The sequence below is a fragment of the Aquarana catesbeiana genome, linkage group LG01 (assembly GCF_042186555.1).
Source record: "Aquarana catesbeiana isolate 2022-GZ linkage group LG01, ASM4218655v1, whole genome shotgun sequence".
NCBI lineage: Eukaryota > Metazoa > Chordata > Amphibia > Anura > Ranidae > Aquarana > Aquarana catesbeiana.
This window is the reverse complement of record NC_133324.1, coordinates 236,043,361-236,055,407: the sequence shown is the minus strand read 5'-3', so window position 1 is coordinate 236,055,407 and position 12,047 is coordinate 236,043,361. Positions and strand designations below refer to the sequence as shown.

The 12,047-nt window shown below is 43.5% G+C and overlaps 1 protein-coding gene across 2 annotated transcripts in view; it reads left to right on the top strand.

Moving 5' to 3' along the window:
* Positions 1-12,047, top strand: part of TRAFD1 (TRAF-type zinc finger domain containing 1) — a 90,354-nt gene that overhangs the window by 43,101 nt on the left and 35,206 nt on the right. For both annotated transcript variants that reach the window (XM_073625991.1, XM_073625985.1), the window contains exons 6-7: positions 8,102-8,404; positions 11,946-12,016. In XM_073625991.1, the coding sequence (XP_073482092.1) occupies positions 8,102-8,404; positions 11,946-12,016 (374 nt within the window). The remainder of the gene's footprint in view (positions 1-8,101; positions 8,405-11,945; positions 12,017-12,047) is intronic.

Below are 12,047 nucleotides of genomic sequence, written 5' to 3'. Positions count from 1 at the left end.
TTCTTCATGGTAGTTAAAATATCCCTTTTTTTTTGAGTTTTTGAAGGAGGTAACATAGCATCAGGTTCGTCCACGCATGGGGTCAAGATCAATTGCATGGAATATCCAACAAAGGTGAAATCATAGACAATTCAACAGAAAGGGACAGTCCATCTCCGTATCTCAGGGGTATATGTGTACAAGGAGAAGACCTGGAACAAGTGGCGAAGAAAGTACAGGGAGTCAGTTAAAAATAGAAGTAGAGGAGGGAAAGAGGAGAGACAAGAGTGGAAAGGTAGAAGAGAGTCCCCACGGACTCGGGGACTGGTCAGGTGATGATACTACTGGTCTAAACTTGCCAGATGAAAAGATGGCAGTGTGCAATGGCGCCATGGTAATTTAGAGTGGGAGTCTATTAAAATACTAGACCTCTTTTCATTAATCTATAATGAAACAAATTTCTATCAGCGCAAATGGTTACAACCTCAATCACTAATAGTGATATGAATGATAAGTGATATAACAAAGCTACCTCCAAAAAAAACACAGAAAATACGAAAATACTAATGCAACACTGACATAGCATTATTGTATTTTCACTATTCCCAGTTAGGGAACATAAAAAAAAAAAAAAAATCTCCAAAGACACTGCGCTCACTTTGTACAAATAGCAGCTCACACAACAAAACAAGGAAATTTGTCAATAATGCAGGTATATATAGTGTAGCGCTGATTGGATGATAATTTTTACAGATTTCAAAGAGATATCAAACAATTATTCATAACACCATGTATTCCATAATGAGAAGGAACTCCAATAAGCATCTATTGCGTATAAAATATGAAAATAAAATATAAAATATATAAACTAAATGTCCCGTATATGTAATGGGGTTATACACCCCGTGGATATCAGACTAAAGGAGGTAGTATATAACAAATGGATCCTCAATATGGAAGCAATGCAGGCTTACCGGAACTGTTGGACTCAAAGAGACATATGTCACCTGAGTCAATAACGCTTGTATTGCCACCATGCAATGAAGTGGGGTTTTTCAATGAGATGTTGTGGAATCCAGATGTTATTCTAGGACTCTCGGCAGACCTCTTCCATATGTGACCCGATATCGAAATGGCTCATATAAAGTAAAGAAAGTGGCCACATAGTGTGATACCGTTTTTTAAAAGTAAATTTATTGAAAAGTAAAACACTTACATTATCCATATAAAAAAGCGCTTGTAATAAAATGGTGGCAGGCAGTGGAGTCTCCCGAAACGGTCAAACCCCCCCCCCCCTTTTATGTCAGTATTTTCTTGGACCATGTTTTGCTTTAATTACAGACTTTAGTCTGTTGGGATATGTCTCTACTAACTTTGCACATCTAGACTTTGCAATATTGGCACACTCATCTTTGCAGAACTGCCCAAGTTCAGTTAAATTTGATGGTGACATTCGTGGACTGCGGTCTTCAAGTCATTCCACAAATTTTCAATGTGGTTTAACCCTACGTTCACACCTATGTGTTTTTTAGTGTCTTTTTCAGTTTTCAGAAACGCACTACAGTCAATTTAACATGGTTTCCTAAACTAGTTCATGTCTATGCGTTTTGCGGCCGGTGTGTTTTTGGAAAGAGCCGCAAAACTTTTTTCCTGCGATGTGTGGCTAATAGACTTCAATGGAGCTGCACCACATTTTTGATGTGTTTTGAGGTTCTTATTTTACCTCTGTATATAGCTGGTTGCTAAGCAAGGGGCCAGGAAGCCAGCTGCCACGTCCTTAGCAACGGATAGTCCTCAGCGGCCGCTATGATCATTCCTATGGTGTAGAGATTCGCCGGCTGAAACCGGCAATATCTGAATGATGTCTGTAACTACAGGCATCATTCAGATATACCCGCCCAAAGCCCAGGACGTCATATGATGGTGGGCGGGAAGTGGTTAAAGTGCCGACATATATACAGTGGGCGGTCTTAGAGTGGTTAAACCAGCGTTTATGCATTTTTGCATGCAGTTTTCATGCATCTTTTTTTCCCCTCTTTAAAACGCACTGTAAAACACACTGTATATACAGTTGTGCTCATAAGTTTACATACCATGAAAACCGGCAATATCTGAATGATGTCTGTAACTATAGGCATCATTCAGATATACCTGCTCAAAGCCAAGGACGTCATATGACGTCCTTGGTATTGAAGTGGTTAAACACAAAACAGTTTTTTTTTCCCCAAAAAAACGCGTTCAAAAAAATCCTGCGCAAATACTGTGTGAGATAAAAAGTTGCAACAACCGCCATTGTATTCACTAGGGTCTTTGCTAAAAAAACATATATTATGTGTGGGAGTTCTATGTAATTTTCTAGCAAAAAAATGATGATTTTTACATGTAGGAGAGAAATGTCAGAATTGGCCCGGTAGGGAAGTGGTTAAAGATGGATATCTCGGTAATGACAGCAACTGCTGCCATAACCGAGATATCCATCTCTTCAGTGGGCGGTCCGGTTTACGATAATGGTGGTCTCTGTGGCGGATTCGGCAGCGGGAGAGGGGATCCTGCCGCTCTCTCGCGCCCTCCACCGCTTACCGGAGCCGTCAGTGGCGGAGGCGATCGGGTCCTCTTCCTAGCTGGGTATGGATACGAGTGAGGCCCCTCCCGTCTCCATACAATAGCAGGGTGGAAGCGCCATCAAATCGTCACTTCCGCCCATACCTCCTTAAAGGGACATTTTTCTTTTGTCATTTTTTTTCAAAAGACAAAATTTTTTTTTTTTTTTTTTATTGCATTTGAGTCCAAATATGAGATTTGAGGTCTTTTTGACCCCAGATCTCATATTTAAGAGGACCTGTCATGCTTTTTTCTATTACAAGGGATGTTTACATTAAGTAAAATAAGGAAAAAAAAAAAAAATATATATATATATATATATATATATATATATATATATATATTATAATATAATATATTTTTAAAGTGCCCCGTCCCGACGAGCTCACGCGCAGAAGCGAAAGCATACGTAAGCAGCGCCCGCATATGAAAACTGTGTTCAAACCACACGTTAGGTATCACTGCAATCGTTAGCGTGAGAGCAATAATTCTAGCCCTAGACTGCCTCTGTAACTCAAAACATGCAACCTGTAGAATTTTTTTAAACGTCGCCTATGGAGATTTTTAAGGGTAAAAGTTTGACATGTTTTTATGACATTGTTTCTGGCCTGCCAGGGTCATAGAGCTAGCCGGGGACCATCCGATCCTCGCCCAGCTCTATGGTAATCCGGCATCGGATCTCTGACTTCCCGATCACATGGGAGAGCCCGTAGCGGAGGGCGCCAGTGGATGGCTTTTACATTAGAGGGAATTGCCGGCTGAAAACAAAGACTTCTGAATGATGCCTGTAGCTATCAGGCATCATCCAGATAATCACCACTTCAACCTAAGGACATCATATGATGTTTATGGCTGGGAAGTGGTTAAAGTCGCAAGGACTTGTTCCACGTAGGGTATGAACGATATACAATTACGTGGCGTAGATGGCAGAGATGAGTCCAGGGGACCTCAGGGAATGTTAACATGCATGTTCCCTGCAACACAAAAGTCACTCTACCTGTCTGCGATTTCCCACCTGACTCTTCATACCCTCTGGTAACTACACTGGTCTTCCCTGCAACACAACAGTCACTCTACTTGTCTGCGATTTCCCTCCTGACTCTTCATACCCTCTGGTAACTACACTGGTCTTCCCTGCAACACAAAATTCACTCTACCTGTCTGCGATTTCCCACCTGACTCTTCATACCCTCTGGTAACTGCAAAGATTCCACTCTTCTCTTAAACACTGGACTACATTGCCTAACTGAACTTTAATTCTGCCTTACTAAGAATTTGAAACTACTGTCTATACTTGTTTGTTTCTGAAAGTGTCACTTATTTTGTATTCTGCTGCCCTGAACAAGATCAAACATTTAACCTTATTCTGTTGTCCCCTCTTGCAGTGCAATCTGTCCAGGCCAGTTTTAAAACCCCACCCCCCACAAGCTTGTTTTATCAGCTTCTAATTGAACAATTTTGAATCCCCCCCCCCCCCCCCACCCCCACACCTTCCCACTATAAATTTAGTTCATTTCTTGGGACGGCTAGCGAGGGTTTAGGCTGGTCACTCCTTGCACAAAGTGTCACGCTGGCAACAAGTGTTTGGCACTTGGACACGGGCACTTTGACTAAGGCACTGCTACAAAAATGTAAGTGCAGACATTATTGTTCCACAGCTATTTTGCAGGAAATTCCACTTCATTCTCTAACTTTCCTGAGCCTTCCTTCTATTAGCCTGTCCCCACCCTCTAAAATGCTCACACTAATCTTTGTTATAACCTCCTCTCTCCTCAAACTCTCATGTCTTTACCCCCCCTCTCCAGCCCCCAACCTTTACATATCTCCCTCTCCTCTGCCCACTCAATATTACTCCACTTACCACCTCCTGCTCATTCTAAGCCCACACAGTATCACCACGTCCATTCCACCACAGCATCTACCCTCCTATAAATCCCACTCCCGCCTTACCACCCTCACCCTCCTACTACTCCTAATGTCTGGGGACATCGCACCAAACCCCGGCCCTCCCACACCCAATTCCCAACGCCAAGATCGACCATCTACCTCCTCCAACAATAGTCGTAACTTCAACCTTCTCATCCCAATTCCCCTGATTCCACAAGTCAGCCCCCCTCTTTCATGTGCCCTCTGGAATGCCCGCTCAGTCTTCAATAAACTAGTTTCTGTCAATGACCTTTTCCTCTCCAAATCCCTTGATCTATTTGCTATAACTGAAACCTGGCTCCAGGAATTCGATACTACCTCTCCAGCTGCACTGTCCCACAGTGGCCTTCTCTGGACTCACTCCACCAGACCCAGTGGACGAAAAGGAGGTGGTGTCGGACTTCTCTCCCCACAATTCACCTTCCAGGTACTGCCCACACCTCCCTCTCTTTCCACCTGCTCTTTCGAAATGCACTGCATTCGTCTTTTCTCTCCAGCTTGTATGAGGGTCGCAGTCATTTATCGTTCTTCTGGACCAGTGTCACACTTTCTGGATGACTTCTCTGCATGGCTACCCTATTTTCTCTCATCCTAGGTGACTTTAACATTCCAATCAATGTTAATAATGCTACCACTTCTAAACTACTCAACCTAACCTCCTCTTTTAACCTAACACAATGGATACAAACCACCACCCACTCCAACGGCAACACTCTCGACCTTGTATTCTCCCATCGCTGCACTCCCTGCAATCTCTCCAACGCACCCTTTCCTCTCTCTGATCACAACCTTATCCGTTTCACACTCTCCTTGTCTCCTATATCACATGCTGCCAACCCACAAACCACTACCCGCAGGAACCTTCGCAACCTCAAACCTTCCCTTCTTCGCTCTGCTACTGATGGCCTTTATGACAAAATTGCACCCCTGTCCTGCCCAGACCTAATCACTTCCATCTACAACACCACGTTGTCATTCTCCCTAGACGTACTTGCTCCTCTTTCTACACGCAGAACCAGGCCCCATCTGCCACAACCCTGGCAAACGGACGACACCAGAAGTCTCAAGAGACACAGCTGTGCTCTTGAGCGAGCATGGCGTAAATCTAAATCCCTGCAAGATTATACCCTCTACAAATCTGTCCTTCTCAAATACAACTCCTGCCTCCACACTGCTAAACAAACCTATTACAACACTCTCATCAAAACCCTCTCATCCAAACCTCGTCAACTCTTTTCTACCCTTAATTCCTTACTTCACCCCCCACTGCCCCCACCCGCCAACTTGCTTACCGCTCAACAGATTGCCAACCACTTCAATAGCAAAATCAACACAATTCGCAAGGAGATATCCAGCATTCAAATTCCTCCCCTACCCAACATATCAGGTCCAACACCACACTCAATACTCTCCTCCTTTTGCCCAGTTACCACAGAAGAAGTTGATAAACTCCTCTCCATGGCCCACCTCACTACATGTCCCCTGGACCCTGTCCCCTCTCAATTACTGCGACCACCTTCCCACTCTATCCTCAACTCCCTAACCCACATCTTCAACCTCTCCCTCTCCTCCAGCACCTTTCCTTCCCCGCTCAAACATGCACTGGTTGCCCCCATAATTAAAAAAAACCCTCACTAGACCCCACCTGTTTGAATAACTTAAGACCTATCTCCCTTCTCCCGTTTGCCTCTAAGCTCATCGAACGCCTTGTTCATGACCAAATGAGCCGCTACCTCACGGACAACAACCTTCTCGACCCCCTACAGTCTGGCTTCCGCCTACAACAGTCTACTGAAACTGCCCTACTAAAACTCACCAATGACCTAATAACTGCCAAAACCAATGGCCACTACTCCATACTCATACTTTTAGACCTCTCTGCTGCCTTTGACACAGTTGACCACCTGCTGCTCCTCAGCAAATTACACTCCCTTGGCCTCTGTGATTCTGCATTATCCTGGTTCTCCTCCTACCTATCTCAGCGCACTTTCAGTGTCACTTACAACTCCATCTCCTCCGCTCCCCTTCCTCTTTCTGTTGGGGTACCCCAAGGCTCCGTCCTTGAGCCTCTCCTTTTCTCACTCTATACCTCTTCCCTGGGCCAGTTGATAACCTCACATGGCTTCCAATACCACCTCTATGCCGATGACACACAGATCTATCTCTCCACTCCTCAACTCACCCCCACTATCTCCTCACGGATCTCAAACTTGCTGAATGACATATCGGTATGGATGTCACACCACTTCCTCAAACTTAATCTTTCTAAAACTGAGCTTGTTATATTTCCTCCTTCACGGTCCCCTTCCTGTGACTTCACCATTAATATCAACAACACAACCATTGGTCCCTCCTCACATGCCAGGGTCCTGGGTGTAATCCTTGACTCTGACCTCTCCTTCAGCCCCCATATCCAATCACTTTCTAAATCCTGCCGCCTTAACCTCCGCAACATCTCCAGAATTCTACCCTTCCTGACTAATGACACCACAAAGCAACTTATTCACTCCTTGATTATTTCCCGCCTCGACTACTGCAACTCTCTCCTTAATGGCCTACCCTTAAGCAGGCTATCCCCCCTTCAGTCTATTATGAATGCTGCTGCTAGACTAATACACCTCACTAATCGATCCGTGACTGCTGCTCCTCTCTGCCAATCCCTTCACTGACTTCCCCTACCCCACCGCGTAAAATTCAAAATGCTAACCATAACATACAAGGCCATTCACAACATCGCCCCCATCTACATCACCAACCTCATCTGCAGATATCGCCCAAATTGCCCCCTCCGCTCCTCCCAGGACCTCCTGCTCTCTAGCTCCCTTGTTACCTCCTCCCATGCTCGCCTTCAGGACTTCTCCAGAGCCTCTCCCATCCTCTGGAATTCCCTACCCCAGTATATCCGATCAGCCCCTACGCTGTCCACCTTTAGGAGATCCCTGAAAACTCATTTTTTCAGGGAAGCTTATCCCACACCCACATAACTGTCCCTGAGCCACCCCCATCAAATCATTCTTTGCAGCTTTTACCTTTTGTACCACCACCCCCTCCCTTTAGAATGTAAGCTCTACGAGCAGGGCCCTCCTGTACCTTTTGTATTGAACTGTACTGTAATTGTGTTGTCCCCCTTATACATTGTAAAGCGCTGCGTAAACTGTTGGCGCTATATAAATCTCGTATAATAATAACATTAATAATAATGTTTGAAATTCGCTTTCAGAAAAGGAAAGTAGATGTTTGACAGTCATTCTCTAATGACAAAGTTTTGTGTAATGGAAAGATTCCGAGGGGGGCGCCTCGTGAGTTTCTTGTGAAGCCCAGGTTGGGAAGGTGTGAACAGATAAAAAATGGTGTACCAGCGTAAGCCCTTTGTGGAACCTGGTGGAAAGAGGGTTATTCAGAATCAGGAAAAGTTAGAAAGGGGTACATGAGATTGTCCAAGTAGCAGAAGGAATGCCAAGTTTTTTTTATTGCACAATTAAACTATAGATATTTTGTTTCAGTAATTTGTCACATCAACTGCTTTATTGTATATGTTAACTGACCTAAGGGATAATCTGCATAACATTTCACATAATTTCTTTCCTTGACAAAGAGAGTACGTTGGCAGATGGATTTGATGACATCCCAGCTGAACAGTGGGCAGAGGATGAAGAAGTGCCTAGACCGTTGCAAGAAGATACATTTGGTATCCCACCCTTTTCTGATCTCTTCCAGCCTGTGACCCTTAGGAACAATACTGGCATCAGTTCTGAGCCTGAAAGTTCCTTCTCTAGAAGGGATCCTGACTTCTGGAATGATATGTACTCTTCAGACATCACGAAGAGGATGACATCCCACAAGAACAAAAATATCAATGAGGATTCAGCCCAACTGAATGTACCCACTGCTTCTTCCTGTAAGTGTTTCCCTGTTCTGTTATCTTGAAATATACTTTGTCAGAAATATGTTGTCTTATATTGTTCCAAATGGTAAATTATTGAATTAAAATCCTTAAAAACTAATTCCATTTCCATCCAAAAACTTTAAGCTTTAAATAGAGAAGGGATGGGTTAGAACCTTAATCGATTATTTTTAATTTTTTTTTTTTTTATTGCGGTCTCTATCCCCTTCACTTTTGTTTGTTGCTGCTACTGTAATGGTGGTTAGGGATGTGGCTGTGCTGTTTGCCAGGATCTAAAAACGGGCCAGACAGAACTAAAAATTCTTTAGCAGGTAAAACCACTCCTACTTGCAGCAGTGGAAGTGGCTCAGTGTAAGAGAAATTGTTGTAGTACTCGCAGCACTAAAGGAAGCATTTATGTCTGTCTGCTACAATTCATCATATGTTTGTGTGTAAAAAAACAGAAGACAATCAGCGCAAACTATACCTAGTAACGGATGCAAGCTGAACACTAAAGGATAACACCAGCCTCATTAATAATCATAAAACAGATAAGTGTAGCGCAAAAGAGAAACTCATAAATAAATAATAAAAGTCCGTATGCTCAGAGCTAATAAATATGTATATTAAGAAGTCCATAAGATCAGAACTGTAATTAAATTCCTCTGGGTGCACACAGGTCAATCACTTTTCAACAGATGTGGTAAGTAAAATCATGAGGATGCGCTTACCAGACCAGGTGGACCCCTTAATTACAGGGGGTCAATGGAACGTAAATGAACCCATGGCACACTGCTCTGCTAGATGTCATCTGCAGGAGACAATCATCCGATATCCCGGGAAGATCCGTACCAGACAGGGAGATCTGTGCCTTAATTGCAGGACGAACGGCAGTATTCCCCTAAAAAAAAAGGAAGGAAAGACTCTAAGAGCGATCCGTTTTTAAGAAATGCTTCCAAAGTTTATTCAAGATAAAATTCACAGAGTAAAAGCGCTCAACGGCGCCGCAATAGATAAGGCGGCTCTCCTTCAATAGATACAGTCTGTTCGCGTCCGAACAGCTGTCGGCGAGAGATGGCAGCGGGTGACGTCGGCCGTGAAGCTCCGCCCCGTACACTGCGTTACGTCACTAAGGACTTCGTCAGCGAGGGTAGAGCACGCCCATCACCCGGAGAAATAAATATGCAGCATATTTCTCCGGGTGATGGGCGTGCTCTACCCTCGCTGACGAAGTCCTTAGTGACGTAACGCAGTGTACGGGGCGGAGCTTCACAGCTGACGTCACCCGCTGCCATCTCTCGCCGACAGCTGTTCGGACGCGAACAGACTGTATCTATTGAAGGAGAGCCGCCTTATCTATTGCGGCGCCGTTGAGCGCTTTTACTCTGTGAATTTTATCTTGAATAAACTTTGGAAGCATTTCTTAAACTGATCGCTCTTAGAGTCTTTCCTTCCTTTTTTTGGGGGGAATACTGCCGTTCATCCTGCAATTAAGGCACGAATCTCCCTGTCTGGTACAGATCTTCCCGGGATATTGGATGATTGTCTCCTGCAGATAACATCTAGCGGTGCAGTGTGCCATTGGTTCATTTACGTTCCATTGACCCCCTGTAATTAAGGGGTCCACCTGGTCTGGTAAGCGCATCCTCATGATTTTACTTGCCACATCTATTGAAAAGTGATTGACCTATGTGCACCCAGAGGAATTTAATTACAGTTCTGATCTTATGGACTTCTTAATATACATATTTATTAGCTCTGAGCATATGGACTTTTATTATTTATTTATGAGTTTCTCTTTTGCGCTGCACTTATCTGTTTTATGATATGTTTGTGTGTTCGAGTACGAGGCGTGACCGTTTTAATTCCTGGAATGCCAGCGGCGTAGCACTATAGTGGTGAGACACACAACCATTCACACTCGAGCATGTTATGACATTTTTTAACTAGCCCTTTCCTGGTTTGCAGACCAGTTGACTCAGTCTTTACGGAGTAGTAGAAGGTGTGCCAGTTGCCCTGTTATCGGAAAATGAGTAACGGGAACCTGGAGCAGCGGATTAACATCAAATTTTGCATGAAAGTTGTCAAAAGTGCGAGTGAAACTTCAGCTCTTACAACAGGCTTATAATATTCCATGAAGAAATTGAGTGTTTTGGAATATCATAGGTGTTTTAAGAAGGAGGCAGGAAGATGTCCACGATGATGTAAAAAGTGGGCAGCCAAAAACGCAAATGTTGGATGCAAATGTGGACACGGTGCATACGCTCAGATTGAAGACTGAGTGTGCAAATGTTGGCAGAAGAATTGAACATGAACTGGGAAATAGTGTGGCAGATCCTAACAGAGGATTTGGGAATCAGAGTTTTCCACAAAGACTATGCCTCGAATCTTGTCATAAGATCAGCAAGAACGCCGTCTTCAAGTTTCATCCGATCTTTTGAAGAATGTAGAGGTGATAGGGTTATTACTAGTGATGAAATGTGGTGTTTCCAGTATGATCCGGACACAACACTAGATCATGCAGTGGAATACAAAGAATTCACCTTGCCCAAAGAAAGCACGTATATCTTGTTCTCAGTTCAAAACCATGCTGTTTTTTTTTTGTTGTTTTTTTTTTTCTTATCTCAAGGGGATAGTTCACTGGAAGTTCCTAGAAGATGGTACAATGGTAAACCAACATTGTTACTTGGAAATTCTGAAAAGGTTGCTGAAATCTGTTCAGAGGAAAAGACCAGAACTTTGACCTGACCAGTGGATTCTCCACCAGGACAGTGTTTTTGCACATGTGTTTAGTGTTCATGTTCCTGGCCCAGAAATCCATTCTGAAACTTCACCAACCACCTGATTACATGACTTGGCACCCTGCAACTTTTGTCTGTTTTCTAATATTAAAAATTGCCTTAAAAGGACACAGATTTGATGACGTTCCAGACATCCTGCCAGCAGGTTGGCCTAGATCACTTGCCATGATTGAGGGGGAAATAAATTCCCAAGTTTACCAAAATATCTTACAGGATAATATCAGGGTGACTGTGCGCCAGCAAAAGCTTAGTACAGGTTGGGCGATTTAGCAGGATAACAACGCTAAGCATCAAAGTAAATCCACCACAGATTGGCTTGAAAAAAAGAAAATCCACCTTTTTGGAGTGGCTCAGTCAGAGACCAGAACTTAACCCCATAAAGATGCTGTGTAATGACCTCGAGAGCCATTCACACCAGACAATGCTTCAAATGTGTGCTGAAGCAACTTGGTAAAATGGAATGGTCAAAAATCCCTCCTGAACATTGTGCAGGCCTGATTTGGAGACACTGAAAGTGCTTGCTTTAAGTAATTTCTGCCCTAGCAGGTTTGACCGCCAAGGGAGCACTTACTTTTTCCTCCAGCACTGTTAATGGCTGTGTTTTAAAAAAGTTTATCAGCTATCAGTGTTATCATTTTTGTTCTTTTTTCCCTGGAGTCGCATCGTGAGAAGTGAAATGGAAAATGTATTGAAGCTTGTCAGTATATTGCATACATGATGGTATATGTTTACATTGTATCGTTTTGTCTCTCCAGCTGAGAGCACCCAGTTGCCATGTGAGTTCTGTGAAGAGCTATTCCCTCTGGAGGATCTTATTTTACATCAGGTACAATTATCAGACTAATTTTTTTTTGTCA